Raw genomic sequence first — 23375 nt, 5'->3', positions numbered from 1 at the left:
GTCACGTGACGCAGGACTTCCGGGAGGCGGCAGATTCGTTTGCTACCCAAACTCAAGCGGGAGGAGGAAAACAAACCCCTGAACAAAGCCCTAACTAACGTTTCCAGAGGACTTGGTTGGGAGCGATAGTTTAGTGGAGGTTTGTTGAGCAGGTTTTTGGTTTTATATGCTGTGCTGATGTAGTAAAACAATGCAATACGTCCAACTTTTTCGGTTTGGTTAGCTTAGCTTATGCAATAACAGTTGAAGTCTGTTCAGAAGTATTTTAACACGTGTGCAGTAAAAGGTAATTGCCATTTTATATATTATTAAGTAATATCAGTGGTTTGTTCCTTGTTATTCTTTAGCGCTACAGGTCTCGATGGATTCCCCAAGCCCCGAGCACCCAGCGTCCTCGCTGTCTGAAGAGGTCACACCCATGCGTCTACTCAGGTGCTTTGAGTCCTACGGCCTTGGCTTTGCCTTTAGTCACCCTACATCTCCCTTTATTGTGAAGAGAAGACCAGTGTGTGAACGACACATGTTTGTAACTAGCAGGTCTGTGCGTTTGACTCTTTCCTCAGGATGAAGGACATGATGGCTAACCAGTGCTTTGACATGAATGTTAAGGTCAACATGGGTAAGTTTTCAGTCGTTACAGACATCGGCGTTAACATTAATCAGGTTTGTGAAACGCCGAATGTTTTGTTTGGGCCGTTTGTTAGTGTAATCTTACTTTGCATGCATGGTGTACACAAAGTTTATTTTAAAGAGTTTGGATAGGACTGAGTAGAGATGTGAACCTAGGTGTTGAGATGGGGGAACAAACAAGTTCTTAATGACCTCTCAGTAGTAATGAAGCCAGCCTACCTAATTGAATCTACTTCACACTGATATATTCTATGCCCTGAACATCTTTTTTCTGTAATCACATGTGAATAAATTCTTTATTTGAATGATAAAGCATCTAATTTGTAAGAAAAAATTAAACACCAACACAAATACACTTCATGTTTGCTCAGAAAATGCTTTGGAAATATCTTTTAGAATATATGCTGGCATCTGACCCTGACCTTTGTGTTTTAATGACAGGAAGACTGAAGAGATCATGTGGCACATTTGATGCTGATGCAGATCTGTGAGTGTTTTGAGATTTGCTTACTGGGAATTGATTTGTATGGTCTGATATCAGACTGATTCTCACATTATAATCCAAATACAGGTCCAAATATGAAACTGCAATAGAGCAGGCGAGACTCTCACATTTCAACAAAACCCTGGCATTAAACAGGTGATGCACCTTACGTTTCTCATGTCTGGACATTAGGCACTTACAGAGATTGTAAAAGGCAGTGTGTTTTTCTGTTCGTGTTTGAATGATGGACTGTATGTTTTAGAATGCAAGTTTGGAACACAGTCACAGAGAAGCTGCTCCAGAATGATGCTGATGCTATGTAAGCGAATCTGTTTAGAAATGCTGATGCATGGATGAGCAATGGGGAAATATAAACACTAATTTCAGCAGCATGTTATAGCTGCCCCACGCTTCGTGTTCAGGGTGGGAAATTAGCAGCTACGGAGAATATTCCATTTCATATTAATATTGCTGTCCATGAGAAAATTAAACAAATGCACCATTATAGTAGAGTTGGTGTTAATACACATATACTGTGTTCATCTTCTTAAAAATTGTCTTGTAGGGCATTAAAGGCAATGGTTGATGAAAATGCAGACCTCTGTGAAAAGACAATGAAAGTTATTAAAGTGGGTAATATTTTTATACTGAACCTCTAAATGATAATGTGCTCATATTTAACTCCGTTGTGTTAATGGCTGAGTATACCAGTTATCTAGTGCTTCAACATCATCAGTCATATTCAGTTTAAATAATGTGCTACATAAATAAGATTAAAATAATTGTAAAAATGTTTAAAAGTATAATGATTAAGTTCTTTTTATGCCATTTTTTTTCCCAGGAAACACGTACACTTCAAGACCAAATCACAGACATTCAAAAGGAGCGACTTGGTACTGTTACCGTTCAGCCTGTTTCTTACTGGGCAGCTGTACTATATGACCTCATGTAGACTATGAACTCTAGACCTGGACTATGTCACCTAACCAGTGGGGAGTTTTCCTATAGAAATTCATTGTTATAGAAATGAATTATAGTCTACTTTGTGGAAAACCAGCCTTGCTAATCCTATCGGTTTGTTGATGCTATGCATATTGTGTATGTGCAGAGCTGAAAGGGCTTATTAAAAAGAGGATGCAGGAGATAAATGAGCTGAAACAGACGGGGGAGAACCAGGGGCAGGCACAGAAACAGGCGGTTGAGAGAGCTGAGGCCGTCTTCCAGAAGTACCTGAAGATTGCCACCATTTCTCAGAACGTGCTCAGGGTATGTGCCTTTTGCTTGTGCATGCCCCCCCCAAGGATTGATGCAAGATCCGTCCTTACACTACAAACGTCTCAAACCAGCAGCTTTTAAGGGTTTGGACAAAATATTTCAAATGATGTCAGTTTAACGTAATTGTGTTTATCATTTTTCTGCAAGTTTATATGTGGGAGTTTCATTTAAATGACTTTTTTCCCTTCTAGGCAATCATTATTGCTAGCAAGGTGAACTGGATTGATGACCCTAAATTGAGAGACATTGCAATGGGATTGGAAACAGTCCCTAACTGAAGACCAATTTGCATCAATCTACTAATGAGCAATGCCATACAGTAAATTGTGTTCTTGTAATATAACCTCTGTAAATATTGACTTTTGTAATGCAGGAGTGAAATGCATTTATCAAAATTATTAAAGCAGTATCACATATCTATAGCAAACCAACAGTGTAGGCTGCTTAGTACCCATACTACATACAAACTAACTTCTAGACTAAAGGCTTTGCTGAAACTGAATGAGAAATAGATAGATGCTCCCTTAAGTACAATAACTGTTATGCAATTACTTCTGTAACATTGGGGTACGTTTTTGTACTTATTCGAGTATCATTTATAGTAGATCTACTTATGAAGACATGAAAACTGACTTCAAATATTTGAGACACACCAGCTCAACATGCATTTTAGTCACTATACAAAGACAAAGTGGAAAAATTGTCAAAAAAAAAAAAAAAACTATCTTGCAACAGTATTTATTTGGAACAATGGAGTGGAACAGATACACAAACTCGGACGGTGTTATATTTTCACCAACTGCCCAGCGAGGCATGGGCTCACTCTGCCTCCCTGCACATGCGCTGGGTTCTGCTGGAGTAGTAGGCGCCCGTAGGTTCCACCAACCTGCCCTTTGGTAAGACGCCCAGGATTGACGCAAACACAACCAATCACGTCCTGTGAAAGAAAGCCTTTAACTCCACCAGTGTTTCAAAACCACGAGCAGCCAATTAGCTGTAATTAAATAAAGGTGTTCTGGTGTATTCTAAAACGCAAATCAGGACAGAGGTTTGGCTGCATTACCTTAATAAAATAGCGCAGTTCAGAAGGGACAATCAGAACGTCGGGCGTGAGCGGCATCTGGCCGTACTGCTGAAACTTCTCGTAATCCATACTGACCTCCTCTGCCGGAGGGTAGAGCGGGTAATAGCTGCAAGGGAAGTAAATGCTTGAGTAATGACCAAGAGCTCTGGACAAACACTGCAAGACTGAGAATTTCCCCACCAACCTCCTCTGGGTTAACATGTGCTTCATGATCCGCGAGAACCTATCCGAGCCTGTAGCGCTGCAACAGTGGGGACATACCAAAATCAGACATCAGAAGCAGTCCATGTAGTTTTATCCACTACATACAGTCTTAAGACTCAGCATAGGGGTTATATAGGAACATGGCCTTTGGATATAGAGGAACTACACTGAACTGGAGATGAAAATAGTTTCAGGTTACAATCAAGAACAACACTGACACTGATTAAATCCATAACTAAGAATCGTATAAGAACATGCTAAATTGATTAACATAGTATTTCAGTGCTGAATTGAAGTTATCACAAAGCACTGAAGTACGATCACAGCAGTATAATAATCAACTTGATTTGGAAATAAAGGGTAAACACGTATCCCAGATACTTGGGGGGGGGCTGCCAGATCTTACCTGTTGATTTCCTCAGCTCCCATGTGAAAAAGGATGTCCGTGGAGGTCAAGCCAAAGGTCACACCACCAATGAGCAGCGTGCAGGGGTCAGGGACTAAGGTCACTCGCTGAGGAGCAAAACAAAATACTGGATGGTTGGAGATTAATACTGTAACACTATAAAACCGGTCCCCATTTTTCAAAATTGTAGTGTTAAAATCAGAGAGCAAGAGTTCAGTCTAATTCTCACTCTACCATTTAAAGATGATTTGTGTGTTATGGTTTTGGGAAAGCCACCCCTCATTATTAAACCATCTAAATGCAGAGCTCAGGGGCATCCAACTCCAAACAGTTAGAGCCACCACTCTGCAGGATCTGGTTTCAACTCCAACAATCCCGATCCATTTGACCATAGCCTTCAATAACATCATTATACTGCGTTAGAACTAAACTCTGCAGGGCCCCGTTTCCCAAAATCATTGCCATGTTAAGATCATCTTAAACAAGAGTTTAATATGTGCGCTACCATTTAAAGATGACCTTTGCTTTACAGCGAGTCTCCCGTCCAGGCACAGGCCAACCCAGAGTCAGACTGTACAGTGGAGAGACGATGCTGGAAGTCAAAGCCCCAGCTTACCTGCACATCGTCCTTTTTGAGGTCTGGGAGAGTGAAAGGGGGCTGGGGATAAACATAGTGGTGATGAGCGTCTCGCTGGGATGGAACGAACACCAGCTTACACCCTGTCCTAAGAGAGGGGACAATCCACATGTTCACGTGGTCAAGCTCAGACTGTGCAAAGATTTTCTCCATTAAGTACACGGACAAAATCGATGAAAAGGATTTAAACCAACCCTCTTGTTCCATCCACAATGCTGCCAACACATCTCGAGAACATGGTTTCAAACGTTTCTGTTACCTGTGCTTTCTGGAAAACAAAAAGGCAGGTCATTGTTGTAAAGAAGACACTTTCTGTGCAAGATGACCGTTTTTGAACTACAAAAAGAAAGGAAAGTGAAACGTACCTCGATCTGTTCATGTTTGGAATCCACAAAAGGGCCCATCTACGTAAAACATGACATTAAATCAGAAGACTGTTATGACAATGAGCTCGACTCAAATGGTTGTGCTGTCACACCTAAGAACATACACACTGTAGAACCAAAGTGAGATATTTCCCTCCAAAATGACTTAAGTCACATCTTAAACAATTTCTTTCAACTCTTGCACTTTTAGCAAACAATCATTTGTGTGTGAACTGGTCCTTCTACAGATTACACAATAAGTGACCAGATTTAAAAGTGCAAACCGTTTGAGAGAGTCTTAGGACACTCTCACCAGTATGCAGACATCAGGATGATCTTTGTTAATAACACCAAGTAGGTCAATCAGAGGCTCATAGGTCAGGGTGTCAGAAGGGGTGTAGGGTCCACAGGCCAGCAGCACCATCACAGGCTCAGAAACTGAAATAGAACACACGACCGCAAGAACCTTGCTGGGGCACTACTGTGTGTAGCATTTGACATGCCTGACATATATGAAGTATATGTGAAGTCTGTACTCAGTATCTGTCCACAAGAGTATCTGCCAAACAGCTGTTTTTACCTTCGTCCACCTCCTGCTTCAGCTCTGGAGCAGAGATGAAGGGTAAAGGCACGCCCTGGAGAACAAACCCAGCATGGTCAGGTCAAACTCTGCTGCATTACATCCAAACGCCCCATTTCTGTATGCCTGACAAACAAGGGCTGGACAGTGGCAGCTCGCTGCTGAATCTGTAGCAGAGACGAACCTCGTAGAGTTTTGAGGCAACGAACCTCGAACCAGAGGTGTTCATGCCTTCCATGATGACGACCTGAAACAGATCACATCTAGTCACTGCATTTATATGAAGAAAGTGCAGAATTGTGCACTGAGAGAGAGAGCGCGCGCGAGAGAGCCTCTGCACACCTGTCCAGGAAAGAGCGAGTAGTCCCGGAGCTCGGACAGGTCCACGGGCACCTGTCTGGCCCCTTGCTCCTGGCTCGCCTCCAGCAGCACAGAGTGGGCATTCAGCTTCCCGTTACTGTCACAGCACACTTGTCCCAGCACAGCCACGGTGTCCTGCGGGAGACACGGCACACCTGCGTCAGCGTCCAGCCTCACACACCCGTCCGCCCTAAAGTGGCCGAAGCTACAGTCGGCATGGATCTGGCAGCAATTCATTAGCGTTACTCAAATAACCAAAGCACTTTAATCCAGTCCTGCACAAAGTGCAGTGCATACGAACCAGGAGATGGGACGGTGCGTACCTGAGCAGGTAGTGAGACAGGAGAGAACTCCTCGATGTTGAAGTGTGTCCTCAGCTCCTCCCCCAAGCTTTCGATCTTCTCCGTCAGAACTGCAAACACCGTGCAAATGAAAGAAGAACCGAGCAACACTCCGCGTTTATTAAAACGCCAGCCAAGGCGTGCAGACACCCCACCAGGATGCTTCACTCATGCCCCGGGTTTCCCCCCATTCTCTGAAGCTCCGTGTGTTCTTTTTAACTACATCGCTGCCTCTAAACTCACACTGCACACACGTACCTTGCATCTAAAGTAATTTGAGATGCATCTAGGTGTACACAAATGTGCTCTATACGAGAAGCCTGGCTGAGAGGTTGTACCGCTGCGCACGTCTCGGAGCCTCTGGAACATGTATTTGTAGGAGCTGGTGAGTGAGTCTTCATGGCCCTCCAGCAGTTTCACCCGCACCGTAGTCTGGCCTTTCCCTGCCCAGCGAGGGCCCTGGACCGCCCCGAACGTAGCCACCACCTCGCCCCGGCCCCCACGCAAGCTGTATTTCTGAGAGGGGGTGGCACTGTGCGCACACACACACACACGGATTTGATCAAAGGGCAGAGAGAATGAGGAAGAGTGAGAAGGATATGTGAGGTACAGCATGGTTGACCTTTGTCTTATCGCTCTGGGAAAAAAGGAAAACGTAGTATTCATGAGGAATGTCAGGAAAAAACAACACCCGAGCCCAGGGCACACGGGCTGGCAGTCTCACCTCGGAGAGAAGCTGGCAGGGGAGAGGATCTGGGTCGGGCTTGGCGCCCACATACCACCGCGCTTCGACCGAGGCTGCTCGGGCGTGGTGAGGGCGCGCTTCTGAGAGCCCTGATGGACACGCCCCCATACCCCAGTTAAAGCGCCATTAATGGAGAATGGCTAGGTGAAGGATGCAGGCTAGAGCAATACTAAAAAAGGGCCCGCTGACAGTGTGCGGAAAGAAAACCACATTCTGCATGGTTTCAGGAACATACACTACCTTGGCTGGCGTCGAATAGGAGTCCAACAAATCTTCTTCTTCTTCCTCTGCTTTGATCCTAGGCAAGGTACGTTAAGAACGCCACAGCAAACATGAAGACACGTGCACATAATTTGAATTTAGCAGCCATACTAGCAAACAAGGCATACCGGTTTCAGTTCTTTACATATTGCATACAAGTTCTGTGAACGTTATTTAACTCAATCGGACACAAGTCGCGGACGGTTCTCTAAAAAGGATACAGGTCCTGGATGGAGTGCATATCCTTAGTCACGTTAAACTTGTTCTTCTTTGATAAGCCTTTGGGTTTCTTATTCAAAACCTGCATAAATTAGAAATGCAATCATTACCGATCTGACCTCAGTGTGCCAAAGTCCGTAAAAACAGCCGTTGTTATTTTTTTTTGTCCTTTTGTGGCACTGTAGTTGTTGTTACAGAATGAACCAGATGAAAAATGATGGCCTTGATTCTGTACTCTGGTACAGTGTAGACCACTCATCGCACTCACCTCATACTCAAAAGTCTCCAAATTGTTGAGAGTAAGCTTTAACAGGCCTTTAGTTGTGCTGAAGGCAACCCACTCGCATACAATATCCTCCGCTTGTATCCTGTGGCACAAACACTGCTCCAGCACTGGGGAGGGACGGCGAGAAGAGGGGTCAGAAACCTGCCGGGCTAATGAAACTCTGCAGACACACGCTTGCTTGCTTGCTTGCTTGCTTGCTTCTCTTCAGACTTACTCTTGTCGAGTACAGCATCATCTTCGCAGGCAATGTCAAACGTGTCCAGCTCCAGCTTCAGCTCTTCGGTGGTGGGGGCTGCCATTGTGCTATCTCAGACCAGTGCGCCCTTCTGTGGTGTACGCGCCAAGCACGGAAACCTGCACACAAAACAGCCCGGAGTTTACGACCCTCGTCTGATGCGCTTTGCTTGCTGACAACGACATCGGAAAGTACGAACATTTCACAAAAAACTTGCCTTGCAACTTCTGATAGCTTTGAAAGACGACGCAGAAACGAGCTTATGAGACTAAACATACACCAAGCGTCTAAGCGACCTGTCGCTGCTTCGGATGCAGCGACCGGGCCACACGGCGAGTGCTCGGGTTGCCGCGAAAATTACCCGCGAAAGAACAGGAAAAAAAGTACGGCGTCACTTCCTGTCCCCGCCTACCTACTCCGTCATTTCCTGCGCTGTGGCTGTGTCACACGTGTCGGAGGTTTGTTTCTGCTTTCGGTGCTGGAATATTGGAGTGGCATTGTTGTAGTGATCAAAATGCCCAAGGTGAAAGCCGAGAAGAAATCTCGGAAACACCAAGAAGTGAAAAGTCAAGGTTGGTGTGAAGTCCTTCAGAGTCCAAGCTGTATAAAGCTAAGCTGGCTAGCTAGTTAGCTCACTTAGAGTTTAGCTTCTGCACTGATGCATCATCAGCACTGATGTTTAAAGTTTTTCACGCTTTTCACATGTGTGATTTCTTTATATTCTAACCGTGTTTCAGGGATTGTGTTCAACACCGGTATCGGTCAGCATATTCTGAAAAATCCGCTGGTGGTCAACGCCATTATTGAGAAGGTGGGCTAGTGTGACTCCTGAACTTCTATGTTTTTATGTCTGTTTATGAAAAAATTGTTACACACTTAGTTTCTTCTTACCTAGAATGCTCTCTGTTATTTTGTCTACAATAAGTATAATATGTGTCAACCAATGCGTGCCTTTATTTCTTGAGATAGTTTCAGACAAGTACTACGCAACTGTAGAGCGAGTCATACTGGAGGTCATCGTTAAAGCAGAAGCCAGCTAACGAATGGGTTGACTCTTCTCAGGCAGCATTAAGACCCACAGATGTTGTGCTGGAAGTGGGACCTGGAACTGGGAACATGACCGTGAAGCTTCTGGAGAAGGCCAAAAAAGTAACCGTGCTTTCGCAAAGTGTGTGTGTTGAGTGCTGCTTCTGAGCATAAACCAACCCTCATTTCCTTTTGTAATTTGAAGGTAGTGGCTTGTGAGTTGGACACGAGGCTCGTAGCTGAACTTCAGAAGAGAGTGCAGTGCACGTAAGTGGTTTTTAGTATTATCAACTTTTTATTATTTTAATAATTGTACGTTTTTCAGTTTGTTGTTCCATGGTGGTGTAAATCTCTTGCAGACCAATGCAGACAAAGCTCCAAATCTTAGTGGGTGATGTTCTAAAGACAGAACTGCCATTCTTCGATATCTGCGTAGCAAACCTACCCTATCAAGTAATAACCCCAAATATTTCACTATTTGACTCAGTGTAAATTGCCTCTTCCTTCATGCTTTCTCCTAAAGTTAGAGCTGCAATATTCATTATTTTGCAGATATCATCACCTTTCGTTTTTAAACTGCTTCTTCACAGACCTTTCTTCAGGTAATAACAAAATATTTCTTAAAAAGTTAGCAATTTATATAACATGTTTTCATTAACAATGTTTGTTAGCACCAGTGACACAGAGATCTCGGCTATCACGGGAAGACCTTGGCGCCCATACATTGTTTGAGTTCCGGCACCAGTTACTACTGTTTCAGCACTGCTGGTGTTGTCTGTCTGAAAGGTGTGCAGTGCTGATGTTCCAGAGGGAGTTCGCTATGCGGCTCGTGGCAAAACCCGGAGACAAGCTCTACTGCCGCCTGTCCATCAACACCCAGCTGCTGGCCAGAGTGGACCACCTCATGAAGGTCTGTTAGCTTCAGTACTTGTTTGATTGGCCAAAGAAATCAATGATCAGAAGCCATGGCTGGCTGGAATATCTGTATGTTGTTTTAAGATAGCCAAAGTCCATAATTCCTAGTCTCATAACTTTGTTTGGAGATTGTCTTTGTCATTGTCTTCTAAGGAATCCAATGCTACATTGATGCAAATCACAGCACATTAGGACATGCCCTGGCTATTGAGTTTATCTGCAATTAAATATTTCTCTTAACATTTCATGACATTCAAATAAGGATACCATGTTCATGTTGGCTGAATTCCTTGTCCTTTTAATGCAGTTACTGAAAATGTGAACTGAATAAGCTTTTTATCCTGGTATCAAAAAAAGTCCATACTTATGTACAAAACAACATAATTTGCATAATGCAACAGTTGCCGTTCAGTTTAGATCATTTTATTTCAGGTGGGGAAAAACAACTTCCGGCCTCCCCCTAAAGTGGAGTCGAGTGTGGTGAGGATAGAACCCAAGAATCCTCCGCCACCCATCAATTTCCAGGTTTGCTTACTTCTCTTTTATTGCTAAACTTCAGAACTTGTGTTGAGATGGAATTGTAACAAGGGCATTCAGTGTAAATAATGCAATTAATGTTGAAATATGCTGTTATAATGCAGCAGTTTTCTTTGTATTGTTAAAACGGTCCATTTATCTTTGCCTGTAGGAATGGGACGGTCTGGTCAGAGTTGCATTTGTAAGAAAAAACAAAACACTGAATGCAGCTTTCAAGTGAGTATTTAATTTCTGTGTAATAATTAGTGAGTCTGTAATCCGTCAGTCATGTGAGAAAGATGAAAAAGGGTTGTGGAATGGCCGAGCCAAAGCCCTGAACTAAATCCCACGGAGATGCTATGGGGGATTGAGTTGGGCTGTCAAACACCTCACAGCTGGAAGAGAGGGAGAAAACTGGTAGACAGTTGTAAGAAACACCTTCTTTTAAGTTGGTTCTGCCAAATCGGGTAATGCCATCTACAGGATCCAGGCATGTCTCTACTTTTTCCACAGAAGAAAATGACAAGTTCGTGTTCTGATCATCCTTAGTTGAATGCATTACTGCAAAGTCAGTTTTTCATTGTTTCATGATCAACTGCAGATCAAATAGTAATATAAGAAAAAAACATGTACTTACTAGTGTACTTAGCTTTTCACATGACCACATCAAAGAACAGTCTTATTACACAAGCATGTGTGTATTTTAAAGGTCATATCAACAGTCTTATTTCACATGCATTTGTTTTTTAAGGTCTTCGGCAGTTGAGCAGCTTTTGGAAAAGAACTACAGAATTCACTGCTCTGTGCACAACTTGGTAAGTAAACAAAGTGAGAGATTTGTCATCATGAGAATTCTGCAAGGTAGTTTGTCAGAAATAAATACTCCATTTTGGCATACTTTATATTACAGAAATGTCTCCCACCACCAATTTTTGTATTGTTTTATTAAATTTGTATTAATTGATGCATTGAATCTTGCCACACAACCAGGAAATCCCACAGGACTTCAGTATTACTAAGAAGATCGAGGCCGTCCTTCAGGAAGCTGATTTCGGTGAGAAGCGGGCGCGCTGTATGGACATAGATGACTTCTTGGTGTAAGTAAATGATACTTTGCACATATATTCATTTAACTTGTGCATGTATCCTTCATGCATAAAGAAATTGATTTCTTTATGCATTGTGTAATGTAGGTTCACAGGTCCTTGCTCTGTTCCCCCAGACTTCTTCATGCATTTAACTCAGCTGGGATCCACTTTTCCTAAAGCAGAAGACTGTAAGCGCTAAGCCAAGCCCAGTGTAACTGGACTGATCCAGCTGTTAAACATCTTTTTGGTGTTTCTTCCCTTTGTGCGTTGGCAAGCACGTACTGTATGTCAGATGAACTTCTTTGGCTATAAGGATTGAGCTGGAAAAGCCACTTTCCAGAAATGAGACCTTCACAGGGAGATGCTGGGTGGATGAAAAGTTCAGGATTGCCCAGAGCTATGATGCATGTGGCATGTTGTTTCAGTAGGAAGAAACATGTAATGCCCGTGATGAACACAACACAATGATATCCATGAAAAAGGCTTGTCTGTTAAAATTAAATTTAATTATTCCCTACTGATTACAGCTACTTAACAAAAGGTTAAGCAAAATGAACCAGAACTGAGTACAAAAACAAACAGACTTCTTTTAATATAAAGGCTCTCATCTGTGTGTCCAGGTGCCTGTATTCTAAGGTAGCCCTGCTGATATCTAGTGATGGGCTGCAGTGAGCCTGGGTCACCAGTTTCCGTCAGTCGTGCCTGTAGTACTAGAGAGATGAGAAATAACGCAGGTTTAGCAGCATCCGTTACCAAAGAAGAGGTCACCCGGGTTTTGTAACATGTTACCAAATAACATTTTTCCACACCCCCCAAAAAATAACACGACTTGTCAAATCATTCTTTATTTAGCCAGCATTGAATTTGGTACTATGAGTGAAACATCACCTGTAGGTGAGTGGTGTGCACTGTAATAGCACTTGTCCTACTTTTCCATCTTTGTCCAAATTTTGAAAGCGGTAAATGCAGATAACAGTGATAGGAATGCTTTGTCAGAATTTTTAAAAAAAGAAATGGGCTGTTATGGAAAGGGATGGAGTTACCAGCAGGCCAGTCAATCAGCACCTCCTAAAGAACATCGTAGACACCCCCCAGTTCACACGCTCCCACCACAGCGCAGCAGACACGTCCTTCAGAACATTGACTTCAAATACTTGTTCAAAATAAACAGTGGGACTAAAACACTATAAATTAGATACATCCTCCAATGGGAGATAACAGAATAAACTTGTTTTAACACCAGAGCCCAGAGAAAACAGGCCAACGTGCTGGCAAGGTGAAAGGGCAAACATACACTCTAGAACAGCTTCAAACAGTAAGTGGAAAGAATGCTAGAAGAGTAGGCCATGTCTTCAGCAGGCATTTAACTAGAAGTAAATAAATATACTGAAATTACAAATAAAAAAAAATTAAAAAAAAAAACATTTCCCAAGTCTACACTAGAACTTCACTTCATCATAACCTCCAACAAAAACGAGTTACTGTCTTACTGTGTAATGTAGTGACATGTATTTTGATTTATAAGTAATTGATTATTCAAGCAGTCTTAAGACACCTGCTGATCTTCAGTATTGTTCACTAAAATTATACACTGGACGATTGAGTTATAGATCAGTGCCTGAAGGCCGTTAGTCTCAGGAATCACTTGAAAATCTGGCCACTCTAAAGCAGTCCAGTAAATGAATGCAACCAATGATCAAATGTCAAGTATTCCACAGGTGATCCAAAGAAAGGGAAATCCTAGTTCAGAAGTTCTGAACCCTTCTGAACAGTAGTAGGTTGTCTAGCACAGACCCTCATTCCCATTATTGGTCTGTTGTGCCAAAACTGTTATAGAGCACGAAGTGTGGAGCAGTCGCACCTATGACCCCAGTCCCATCCTACAGCGCACGAGGTCTCTTGGGATTGATCTGCTTACTGGCTTGCTCCTCCTCCTGGAGGGCGGAGCGGAATGACCTCACTTTATCTGTGGAATGAAAGCCGACAAACGCACGCAAAACAACATTTAGTAACGTGCATAACTGCCCATTATGAACAACAGCTGTGTAAAGTGTGAGCCTCAGTTCCACATATCAAAGCAGTCAGGTGGAACGCTGACAGACAGGAGGGAGCGGGTTACCTCTGAGCTCAAACAGAACCTCAATCTTTTGGTCAAGAATCTGCTCGAGCTGGGAGGAGTACGAGTCTACGTCGTAGTCCACCTCTTCCGTCATCTCCAGAAGAACCTTCTCATCCTCCAGCCACCTGAATGACTCCTGCACGCACCACCACAGTGGCACCAGCATGAAGGACCAGTCAGGCTCTACCCATTTTATTCTTTCTGTATCTTCACTGAACATAACCACAGCGCAGCAGGTGTGTGTAGGTCGGGTCAAACAATGTTCGGCTACATCCATTCTAATCTTAAGATATACTGTGTTTAGTAATAACAGAGCTAGATAATTTGTAAAAACCTAATACAGCACTGTTAAATAAAACAAAGCTCTCGTTCAAATGTAGATGTGAGTTTAGCCTATAAAAGCTCGGACATCGCACGTCTTTTGTGTCCACAAGCACCCGGGTTCAGATATTTCGGCCATATTAGCTTATCAACCTAGCAAATCAGCCCACTGTATGAGCGTAGCACTCCTAGGTATGTCCTTAATGAATACTAAACTGCTGCTATTCCTTGGGTCAGGTGTATTATAGCCATCTGAATAATTTATTTAGGCTACAATTTTGTTTGGTCATATGATTATATATGAACTTTGATATCTATTTTATGATGCACAGGTGACTGTGGTAACTAACCAAATTTAAATAAAATCACTAAGGTTAGACTTCCTAGACTTGGACCTAGTCTGGTACTAAATCCTAAAGCTATTGTAGGTTTAGTACCCATTATATAACATAACCTTTTGCTAAAATAAACAAGGAAACAATCCGCCACAGTCCAGTAGCTTGTCTGTGAACCTGGGTCTATCTAGGCTGGACCACACGCAGGCCGCCCCAGGATAAGAGGTGGGTGTACGGGCATCACCTGGAACACAGCCCTGTGGTCTTCCAGTAGCTGGTCCTCCATCTCCACCAGCTGGGACACAGCCTCATGGAACGTGAAGAGCTGTGGGGACACCTCCTCTTCCTGTCCGACAGCACCACTCATTACACCACCATCACCTCCGTCACCTTACGCTAGCATGCAGGTCCGACACTTGGACAAGTTCAATACAGACGTGCTAGAGTCTAGCCTAAGCCTTCTTCCTTACGTTCTGTTCACACAGCAGCTTGAGGTCGACTCTCTGAGGAGAGCTGCTCAGCTCCCACTCCTCGTCCATGATGTCCAGCTGGGTGAGGGCGTTGGCGTTGGGCCGGACGCCCTCCGCCACGGCGTTGGGGTCCACGGTCAGCTCCTTCACTCTGCGGGCACAGCAAGAGAGCATTTACATCTACTGGCCCTGTGATGCTGACCGCCACTCGTAAATGACACCATGCACAGAAAGCACGGTGCTGGGCTCACATTAGAGCCCGATTTCAATCCTGAATCACAAGCAGAGACGCACAACAAAAACACAACAAAAAAACAGAAATGCCCCTTCACCAATAATTTAATATAGTGGTTCTCACATCAATCTGTCTGCATATGGTGTCATTACAATGGACCCAAGCTATCCCACATCGATGTTACCAATTCACACAACAAAAGGACTGTCCACCAGTGCCTCTCTCACAGCTGGAGATCAACCACCCAGCAGTGCGTTTCTGACCGCACTCGTTCTCTCACTGCAGTTTTAGAAGGAAGCACAGGATTATCCGAGGCAGGTGCTTCACATCAGAGCGGCCCTCCCCTAGCAGGCCGGCACATGCCTGTGCTCGGCCTCGTATGTCTACTTAAGCCAACAGTGGATGCAACCACAACGACAACAGCACAGACACAGCATGCATGCCTGGGGTTAGAGAATGAAAGGAAAGCAAACTGAAAAGGCAGTAGGGGGCGATACGGGTGTGCACGAGACCCTCCTAATGCATCACGGGACAAAAGCAGACAGCAGGAGCTAAGCAGGAAGTTTACGGTGTGTGTGTGCCTGTACGGCGGACAGGACGCTGGACAGACGGGCGCGTGGGCTCATACTCGTAGGCGGGGGAGAGGTCCGAGCGACTTCCTGCCCCTTGAGAGAACGGGATGTCTGAGGGACTAATCCCAAACTCCTTTACTCTGGAGCAGCCAAAAGAAAAGCAAGAAAAAAGAAGAGAAAGCAGGTAGAAGTAGAACCAGGAGATATCCGCCCTGCAGAGGTAAAGACTAAATATTTCAACTTGAGCCTAGTAAACGTTCATTCCCACAATTCCCCCTAAATAAGTTGTCTTTAACTCACCTCAAATTTACCTGAGCAGGCTAATGAGAGAGTCTAAGCATTTTGCCATTGTGCGCCCACCTCAGTATAGATGGCTCACAGCACTGTGGACAAGCACCTGGCTCTCTCTCTCGCCTGCCTTTCATATTCACATTTACTTTAACATCATCTTTAAGTTAAACCTTAAACATCTATAAAATCCTTCACTATACCATAATACAGCATCTGACTGGACGGCAGAAGGACTAAAACATTCCAAAAAACAAGCATGCCTCCCCCAGCAGGATTAGGAAACACGGAGGGAGGTGGACACCAGCCATGATCCTACCTGTTGGCGTATCGTAGCGTATTCAGAGTGTTCTCACAGGAAGCCATTCCGGGAGAGATCGTAGCAATCTGGACGGGAAAAGCAACGCCACTATCAGACCTGCTGTTCGCTGCCGTGATGAACAAGTCGAGGGCGTTTGAAGAGTTCTGTGTGTGTGTGGACCACAGCATGGCCATTTACCATGCATGTCCTGGAGTTCTCCCCGATGAAAGAGTCTCGGAGCACCTGGGTGAGCTTGCTGGCCCTGAACGGTGTGTGTGCTTGGTTCCGCCCCAGGGCTCTGATACACTCCTGGTTGAGAGGGCATACCGGCCACTTTACTGAGCAAGCTTTAATGAGGATAACAACTCTCACAAACACCTTCATTGAAGATGCCTCTCTCACACACATACACACGAACACAAACCCCCATTACTGGGTAAACTATTGTTTGTGTAAAGAAGCTTCTGAACATGGGTGGGTGGTGTGGGTGCTCTCTGGCTGGACGCGTGCCCTCTGACCTTCAGTGCAAGCAGGCTCTTGTTGATCTCCGCTCCCTCCAGACGTGTCTGCCGGTCAGCACTGGACGTGTCTGCCCCGCGCTCGTTGCCCGCAAGGTCAATCAGCGAGAACTTGCCGTGCATCTTCCCTTTCCTCCGCAGAATGATCTGGAAGACGGCGTGACTCCGAGATGAGTGCGCGTTGGCTGAAGTCTGGCCCGATGTTCTGAGTAGGAGAGTGGAGCGAAGGTCACACCTAACCCTGACCTCCTTGATGGGGTGGGGTGAAGACCCCTTCTCACCAGCTACGGTGAATTCTGGAGAAAGAGGACAGGGTCTGCTTTACCTGCAGCTGTTCCCGACCTCGATGAGCTTGAGCACGTCTTCGGTGCAGCGAACCTCGCGCTCCTGCAGCCCAACCACCTGCACCTGCTGTTTGCCGTCCTCCAGCACACGCAGCTTGGCCTTCCGATTCAGCAGGTCGAACACCTGGGCACCAACGGCCATGCAAGGTTAGCGCCTTGGCCAGCGGACGTGTAACATGCGTCACTCTATGCCTCTCTGCAGCCGCTAAGCACACTTTTACTCTGGGGGGGAGCCGGCGCGCGCTCACGCCACTTGCCTTTCCGCTGTAGATTTCAAAGAAGGTTGCGTAGACCTGAAGCTCGAGCTTCTTATAGTTCGGCTTCTTCAGCATGAGGAAAACATCTCGAGCTGTGCACGCCAAGAACAAATGAACAGGCTGAATTATGAGAACAGAAGGATTGTGGTTTCGAACCCCAGCAACAGTGACGAGCAAGGCTTACCTGCTAATGCATAGATTCCTTTAGAACAGTCCTGGTTCTTTCCTGAAAAATCTCCACCCATGGTCTTTAAAAAAGCGAACAAACAAACATCAATGTAAATTTCATGTCCAAAATGTACGACCAATGGCACAGAGTAAACACAAATATATCAAATACAGCATGATTCTTTCTGTTGAGCCTCATCCAATAAGGGACTCTTACTGCTGATAAGAGAGATATGATAGACAGACAGACACAGGCGCGTGCGCGCGTACACACACACACACACACACACACACACACACACACATCCTCACATGTGTTTTTCCGCTTCCTGTTTGGCCGTAAGCAAAGCATGTAGCCATTCCTCTCTCAAAGATGGTTTCCACCAGGGGTCTCGCTGTAAACCTGCACACAACAGCTCGACACATCACAACACAGTCTCCACCTACAACCAAGGGAGGTTTCCCGGCGCCGCCAACAAGCAGCTGCGGACAGGGCGTCACCTGTACACCATTTCGTTGGTCGAACTATCGTCAAAGGCATAATCAAAGCGAAACGTCTGGTTCTCCAGGAAACGGGTCAGGTCCACCTTCTGCTTGGGCTCGTGCACCATCACCACGTCTTTACTGGGGATGGTGATCACATCCAGCTCCTTTGCGGCAAGTTCTACAAGAGAGAAAACGGAGGTTCGCAAAACGGGGGGACAAAGCAAAAGAACAACGTCAGATACCGTAGGTCCTCCCGTTCTATACCAACCCATCCGTCAGACGAGCATCTGTGTAAGTGAGCAGTTAATATACATCAGCAGAGTGTCAAAAATAACTAAACATCAAATAAACAAACAAACAAACATAAGGTGTCCGTTACCTTTTTTGTTTACAGGCCGCTTCCTCACACAAACACATATCCGGTGCTCTTCAATCTGCCAGTATTACAAAAAGTACTACAAAAACAGTACTACAAACAGTATTGCAAAACAGATAAATAAATAAAATGTTTTAACTGGATGGAAAAACAAATTTAAGCAAAGCAAAATTTATCCAATAGACAGTTCAGGCAAACCTCACTGCAGTTACCTCATTAAAGAAATAAATAGATAGAAAACGTTTCAGTTTCAAGCCATTCTTACCAAATCAGTGGCGGTTAGTGGCCTGTACTCCAGGCTTGCTCTGAAGTCTCTGATCATCTGTATTATTTCATAATTGGGGACTGTAGTATCAACCTCCTTCAAAAGAAAATAGACATTAACACAACATTAACACAACAACCTATGAGACAGTGCAGACAGACGGGGATGGCGGCCGTGACAGCGAGAAGAGCACCGTCACTTTGGGAAAAGGTTCCTTCATGCATTAATGTAGGATCACCTCCTCCAAGCCCAAGGCTCAGACCAACCGTGAGTGACGAGGAGCAGGCTGAGTGTGTAAGGGCGGCGCTTACCTGTGCTCTCTTCTCCCTCAGCTCCTGCTGCTGCAGTCTCCGCCGCTCCCGCTTCTCCTGAAGCTTCTCCACCTCCTTCACACAGTTGGACTTCCTCCTCGCTGACAAACAACACGACACGATCATCAGGCAAGCCCCACTCAGGATGGGCCGCTTCCTCTGGGAAACCACCTTTTCCCCTTCTCTGCCTCCGAGCGGCCGCACAGCACGGCCAGCACACAGGCCTCTCTTACAAGCCTGGTCAAATCTATGCCACTTAACACACGCTCTTATCCATGGCGACTTACAAAAGTGCTCTGGCATTTGTTCTTTATACCGACTGGAAACTAATTAAAGGTCAATGAGTTCACTGATCCAGTGACATTGAAGCGACAGAGACTTAATCGTCAAAACGCGACACGAGCTGCCACATCGGGAGCTGTGCCGTGGGCCTGCCCTAACCTACATCGCTGACATAACTACGAACGTGCCTAACAGCGACATCACCATCACAAAGCCACTGAATGTCAGGCATAGTCTGCCAGAGGGCAGGCCTGTGCTGCAGCCCTGTCCAGTGGCATAGTCCTGAGAGCAGATGGGCTGAGTGCATGTGGCGTACCGTTCTGCTGTTGCTGGCTCTGCTGGGTTTGGGTCTGCGCGGGCGGGGCCGGCTGCTGAGTGGGCGGGGGAGGGGCCAAGTCCGGCTGTTGCTGCTGCTGGCCTGGCCGTACCCGGGTTGAGCCGACTGACAGTGAAGCAAACAAACAAATCGAAAACAAAAATAAAAGGTGAACACTAGCAAGTAGACAAACACCACACAGGCACGCTCTTATAAACAGACAAGGCAGTACTGCTTAACCTTCCCAAGGTGACATGTCTGTGCTTGAGCATTGAGGAGCACGTACCTCTATTGTCTCTGGACAGCACCTCAGCCTTTCCAGGGGCAATTGTTCTACGATTCTACACAGCAGCAAGGCTCGCGTTAGAAAAACTAAATACTTCTCAAGCTAAAAGGCAAGAATCATACTGTTTGCTTCCCCAACCCAGGTAAAAAGTTACAAATAGAAAAATAACAATAATAAAAATCATTAAAAAAATATCTTATGAACCCATTTATAAACCCTGCTACATGTATTATAGCTCAACAGTTTTCAAGAACCAGCAGGTACGACTGTGATGTAGAACGAAACCTTCAAATGGGCTCTTAGATACCGCTAGGCCATATGGTGCCTTTCCAAGTATACTGTTTGGATATCTTGTACTAACCTTAGAGATCTTGTTGACCTTAACAGAACTGGGTGTGGGAGGGGGTGGTGTTATAGGGCTCAAGGAAATCTCCTCCTCTGGAGCAAAGTTTGGGTTCAGTGAAAATATACACTCCAGATCAATCTGTTCCAGAAGAAAGAGCACAAACATCCATCAGTCTGTTCCAGAAGTAGAACTGCACCTTTAAAAATGATCAACCAGTTGACTCCTTTCAGGTCCAAAGGAGAAAATATCCATTCCACATACAGTACTGTGCAAAAGGCTTGAGCCCGACAAGAAAATCTAAGATATTTATCTGAACAGTAAATGGAGTTTTCTTTGCATGTGAAACACATAAAACATGGATGCAGATAAACATTGACATGATAAAATGTTCTTTTTGTGTGTTTGTGTTTTTACCAAATTACTGTTTATCCTGCGAGTTGGCTGGTAGAACACAGCTTGCATTTTCCACAAGTGATGGTGCAGATGTGGTAGCAGTTATAGAGATAATTTATACAGTAAAATCGTGAATAAGATATCCATCAATGAGTAATAGAATGTCCAATTCACATCCCGTCTGTCTGAATGCAAGAAGCAGATGTCACTGTACCCTCTCGATGCTGCCACTGTCCTCTCATACGTTACTGAGGACGGGCTTACCTCTTTTCCTTTCGTGTCTCCATTTTCTATCCACTCCACCGTAACACTTTCATTGTCTTTGTTTAAAGAGGTCACCATGGCCTGGTGAATTCGGCCTGCAACGATAGAACTTGGCGTGAGATCTACGCTCAGGGCTCGTTGTATCCGGGACGTTCCCAAGCCGAAAGGCTCTCTGTGCAGCCTGGACCAAAAAGTTCCCTCGCTGAGTCCTTCCCCGTCTCCTCTTCTCAGATGGAGAGCTACAACCTGATCTCGCAGAGTCAAAAGTGTGACATGCAAAGCTCCTGTTCACAGGACATTTCTGAAGTTGTACTATTCACTGCAGAAATGTCCCAGTGGACCACAGAGTGGAAACAGCCATGTATCTGTGTTCCTCATCTAGACTCATTTCTTTCTTGGCTTAGGCTGTTATTTAATAGTGACAATAACAGTAACAACAGTAATCTAACCAGTTCTACACTGGCTTAAAATGAGGATGTGTCACCTAGTAGCGCAAAGCTCACACCCTCAAATGATTAAGAGGTTGCAACTTTGTTTATTCAGAACAAGAAAAGGTCAAATGGGCTGTTCCTTTTTACACCAGTAAAACAACTTTTACCGAAATCATATCAATAGTGTTGAAAGTTTTGCAATTTCGATATGTTTTCTTTATGAGACCTGCCCTACTCAAAGGTATTATTAACAGGAGCAGGTTTGGCTGTACCTGTATTCTCATTTGTTCAAAGGGGAAGCCACCACCAAACGTTTTGCAAACAATACAGAAACTTCACAAGAAGGAAGAGGGGTTGCTAAGAACAAGGTACCTGTTGGATTATGTGCAACTGTGCAGTCATGAAAAGACACAGAGTTAAATACAGAACACTTCTGAACTTATTCTGTAAACAGCAATAATGATGCATATTTAATGATGATAGACAACAGGTTTTATTTAAAGTGACATGCTTAAATTTCCCAGAAACTACAATGAATCGTGCTTTATGAAATAACACACGAGTCGTCATAACTTATGATCTTCATACAGTATTGAGTAGTTACATAAAACCGTCTAAGGTATTGTCAACAAAGAGGCTAATTAGTTTACATTAAATAAGTAAAAATCCTGAAGGTGATTTTAGTAATACCTCCTTTAGGGACAAGCCGGGCAAAAAAACGGATGGTATGACAAACACCTTAGCTAATGTTAGCTATCTGACGGTTAAGTTACCTAACGCTAACCTAAATAATATTACGTACAATTTGGTACAGATAGATGATACTTAACTAGGCAATACCGCAACAACAACAGGCTGAATCACCTAGCTAGTTAGAACTTCTCTGGATAGCTAAGATAGTTAGATTTTAAAAATCTAACGAGTAAAAAAATTGAATATCTATCTTAAGGTTTGTTGGTTAGCATAGCAAATATGCAGTTTAAATAAGATATCATGTTTGTCGTTCAGTGGGTTAGACTACTAACGGGAGCGAAATCTTTCCATTTTAAAAGGCTTAACTATAGCAAGCTAACTTTATGCTTAAGAAGTAACGACAAATGAGTTATCCTAAGTTTAGTAACGTTAGTTTTCTAAAGTCAAGAAGCTATTTTAAATTTGCAAGAGCTCAGTGACAGCTAGCTACAAGTCAAGTAGTGTTTTTAATTCAAGGCACCGAGATGCCAAACTGCTGGGTGCGAATCTTCACCAGGTTTTACTGTGGCCATCTCTCGTTAAATAAGCTCACGTACCTGTCCCGTCTAGCGGTTTGTTCGGGGTAACGCTACAGCTAGTTAACCATTGTGTTGTCATAATAGGTCGTTAGTTACCAGAGCAACAGAGTGGCACTGGCAGAAGCAGTGTAACCGGTGAAGATTTGGCTAACCGCTAGCATTAGTAGCCAAGGCAACCTCAAAGGGTTACATTACGCTACAGCGATCGCTTAGCTTACCTTATCTTAGCTCCTAACACTAAGTTAGCTAAAGCTAGCTAGCTATTTAGCAGCCACACGATAACTTACCATCACTTCGTTTTATCTCCACATATATTCCAACGACGATTTTGCCAAAGTTGACCGCCATTGTTTTTTGGAGTAGGATATTTCTTTTTAAAACAAAAAAAACGAGCGCACATAAAATTGCGTTTTTATTTCAAATATTCACATTTGCTCCTTGTTGCTCAAACCCGGGAGGCGGCCAGCGGGAGTCATAAAAGAAGCGAAGTGCCACTGCGCATGCGCGTGCCGCTCAACTTCGGTGACGGTATTAAACGGGGTGGATACCGACGAAGTAGGGAGTGTATGGGTTCCGCTTTCGAATGCGGTTTCAAATAGTTCAGACCCAGATTAAGCTTTAATCTTTTTAGAATAAAGAATCATAGCAGTTTTGTCCAAGACTGGTTTAGTCCATGTCTGAGAAACCAGCCCATATAATGATAAATTCAGTAGAAATATGTAACGTTGAATGGCAAATGTAGAGAGAAGTGACACTTTCCTCC

The 23375-nt window shown here is 44.3% G+C and overlaps 4 protein-coding genes across 11 annotated transcripts; 2 read left to right on the top strand and 2 right to left on the bottom strand.

Moving 5' to 3' along the window:
* Position 1: 1 nt before the first annotated feature.
* Positions 2–2816, top strand: cenph (centromere protein H). Of its 2 annotated transcripts, none has more exons than XM_035521886.2 (10): positions 2–139; positions 348–432; positions 564–619; positions 1072–1117; positions 1202–1270; positions 1377–1433; positions 1680–1743; positions 1956–2007; positions 2223–2380; positions 2581–2816. In XM_035521886.2, exons 2-10 carry the CDS (start codon positions 362–364, stop codon positions 2665–2667), a joined length of 660 nt encoding a protein of 219 aa, XP_035377779.1. In that variant the 5' UTR covers positions 2–139; positions 348–361; the 3' UTR covers positions 2668–2816. The 2 variants fall into 2 exon arrangements, with proteins under 2 accessions (XP_035377779.1, XP_035377780.1); XM_035521887.2 differs by having other exon boundaries at positions 11–139; positions 356–432.
* A 295-nt stretch (positions 2817–3111) lies between these two features.
* Positions 3112–8479, bottom strand: pola2 (polymerase (DNA directed), alpha 2). Its single transcript, XM_027014373.3, has 19 exons — positions 8330–8479; positions 8092–8231; positions 7860–7984; positions 7594–7673; positions 7352–7409; positions 7091–7200; positions 6705–6898; positions 6349–6437; positions 6008–6160; positions 5850–5912; positions 5666–5720; positions 5399–5523; positions 5086–5124; positions 4915–4988; positions 4700–4808; positions 4084–4190; positions 3658–3714; positions 3453–3579; positions 3112–3326 (listed from the first exon to the last, which is right to left on the bottom strand). The coding sequence occupies exons 2-19, from the start codon at positions 8174–8176 to the stop codon at positions 3174–3176; spliced, it is 1803 nt and encodes a 600-aa protein (XP_026870174.2). The 5' UTR covers positions 8177–8231; positions 8330–8479; the 3' UTR covers positions 3112–3173.
* A 44-nt stretch (positions 8480–8523) lies between these two features.
* On the top strand, positions 8524–12174 carry dimt1l (DIM1 dimethyladenosine transferase 1-like (S. cerevisiae)). 3 transcript variants are annotated; one of them, XM_027014349.3, is made up of 12 exons: positions 8524–8684; positions 8850–8923; positions 9175–9261; positions 9344–9405; positions 9498–9591; positions 9691–9740; positions 9925–10048; positions 10486–10578; positions 10742–10806; positions 11321–11384; positions 11560–11666; positions 11792–12174. In XM_027014349.3, exons 1-12 carry the CDS (start codon positions 8627–8629, stop codon positions 11832–11834), a joined length of 921 nt encoding a protein of 306 aa, XP_026870150.1. In that variant the 5' UTR covers positions 8524–8626; the 3' UTR covers positions 11835–12174. The 3 variants fall into 3 exon arrangements, with proteins under 3 accessions (XP_026870150.1, XP_026870151.1, XP_081564043.1); XM_027014350.3 differs by having other exon boundaries at positions 8532–8684; positions 9179–9261; XM_081707917.1 differs by having other exon boundaries at positions 8532–8684; positions 9082–9261.
* A 70-nt stretch (positions 12175–12244) lies between these two features.
* Positions 12245–23233, bottom strand: kif2a (kinesin family member 2a). 5 transcript variants are annotated; one of them, XM_081707913.1, is made up of 22 exons: positions 22900–23233; positions 20911–21005; positions 20269–20391; positions 19908–19962; positions 19622–19747; positions 19024–19124; positions 18713–18808; positions 18451–18505; positions 18087–18249; positions 17898–17988; positions 17602–17665; positions 17418–17509; positions 17142–17284; positions 16817–17021; positions 16497–16607; positions 16317–16384; positions 15766–15849; positions 14903–15053; positions 14677–14778; positions 13777–13912; positions 13519–13623; positions 12245–12367 (listed from the first exon to the last, which is right to left on the bottom strand). In XM_081707913.1, exons 1-21 carry the CDS (start codon positions 22958–22960, stop codon positions 13538–13540), a joined length of 2208 nt encoding a protein of 735 aa, XP_081564039.1. In that variant the 5' UTR covers positions 22961–23233; the 3' UTR covers positions 12245–12367; positions 13519–13537. The 5 variants fall into 5 exon arrangements, with proteins under 5 accessions (XP_081564039.1, XP_026870148.2, XP_026870149.2 ...); XM_027014347.3 differs by lacking the exon at positions 12245–12367 and having other exon boundaries at positions 12487–13623; XM_027014348.3 differs by lacking the exons at positions 12245–12367; positions 15766–15849 and having other exon boundaries at positions 12487–13623.
* Positions 23234–23375: the final 142 nt, after the last annotated feature.

This window comes from Electrophorus electricus, chromosome 25 (assembly GCF_041902795.1).
Source record: "Electrophorus electricus isolate QZ-2024a chromosome 25, ASM4190279v1, whole genome shotgun sequence".
Taxonomy (NCBI): domain Eukaryota; kingdom Metazoa; phylum Chordata; class Actinopteri; order Gymnotiformes; family Gymnotidae; genus Electrophorus; species Electrophorus electricus.
The sequence above is the reverse complement of the archived record's forward strand: the minus strand, read 5'-3'. Positions and strand labels throughout refer to the sequence as shown.

Coding starts and splice junctions, on each gene's coding strand:
- cenph (XM_035521886.2), top strand. CDS start 362: ATGGATTCCCCAAGCCCCGAGCACCCAGCGTCCTCGCTGTCTGAAGAG. Junction 433..563: donor ACACCCATGCGTCTACTCAG/GTGCTTTGAGTC, acceptor CTCTTTCCTCAG/GATGAAGGACATGATGGCTA. Junction 2,381..2,580: donor TTTCTCAGAACGTGCTCAGG/GTATGTGCCTTT, acceptor TTTCCCTTCTAG/GCAATCATTATTGCTAGCAA.
- pola2 (XM_027014373.3), bottom strand. CDS start 8,176: ATGGCAGCCCCCACCACCGAAGAGCTGAAGCTGGAGCTGGACACGTTT. Junction 6,161..6,348: donor CTGTCTCACTACCTGCTCAG/GTACGCACCGTC, acceptor TGTCTCCCGCAG/GACACCGTGGCTGTGCTGGG. Junction 3,715..4,083: donor GGAGCTGAGGAAATCAACAG/GTAAGATCTGGC, acceptor CCACTGTTGCAG/CGCTACAGGCTCGGATAGGT.
- dimt1l (XM_027014349.3), top strand. CDS start 8,627: ATGCCCAAGGTGAAAGCCGAGAAGAAATCTCGGAAACACCAAGAAGTG. Junction 8,685..8,849: donor CCAAGAAGTGAAAAGTCAAG/GTTGGTGTGAAG, acceptor ACCGTGTTTCAG/GGATTGTGTTCAACACCGGT. Junction 11,667..11,791: donor GACATAGATGACTTCTTGGT/GTAAGTAAATGA, acceptor CTGTTCCCCCAG/ACTTCTTCATGCATTTAACT.
- kif2a (XM_081707913.1), bottom strand. CDS start 22,960: ATGGCGGTCAACTTTGGCAAAATCGTCGTTGGAATATATGTGGAGATA. Junction 19,963..20,268: donor AGGTCAACAAGATCTCTAAG/GTTAGTACAAGA, acceptor GCTGCTGTGTAG/AATCGTAGAACAATTGCCCC. Junction 18,250..18,450: donor GCGGCCTGTAAACAAAAAAG/GTAACGGACACC, acceptor TCTCTCTTGTAG/AACTTGCCGCAAAGGAGCTG.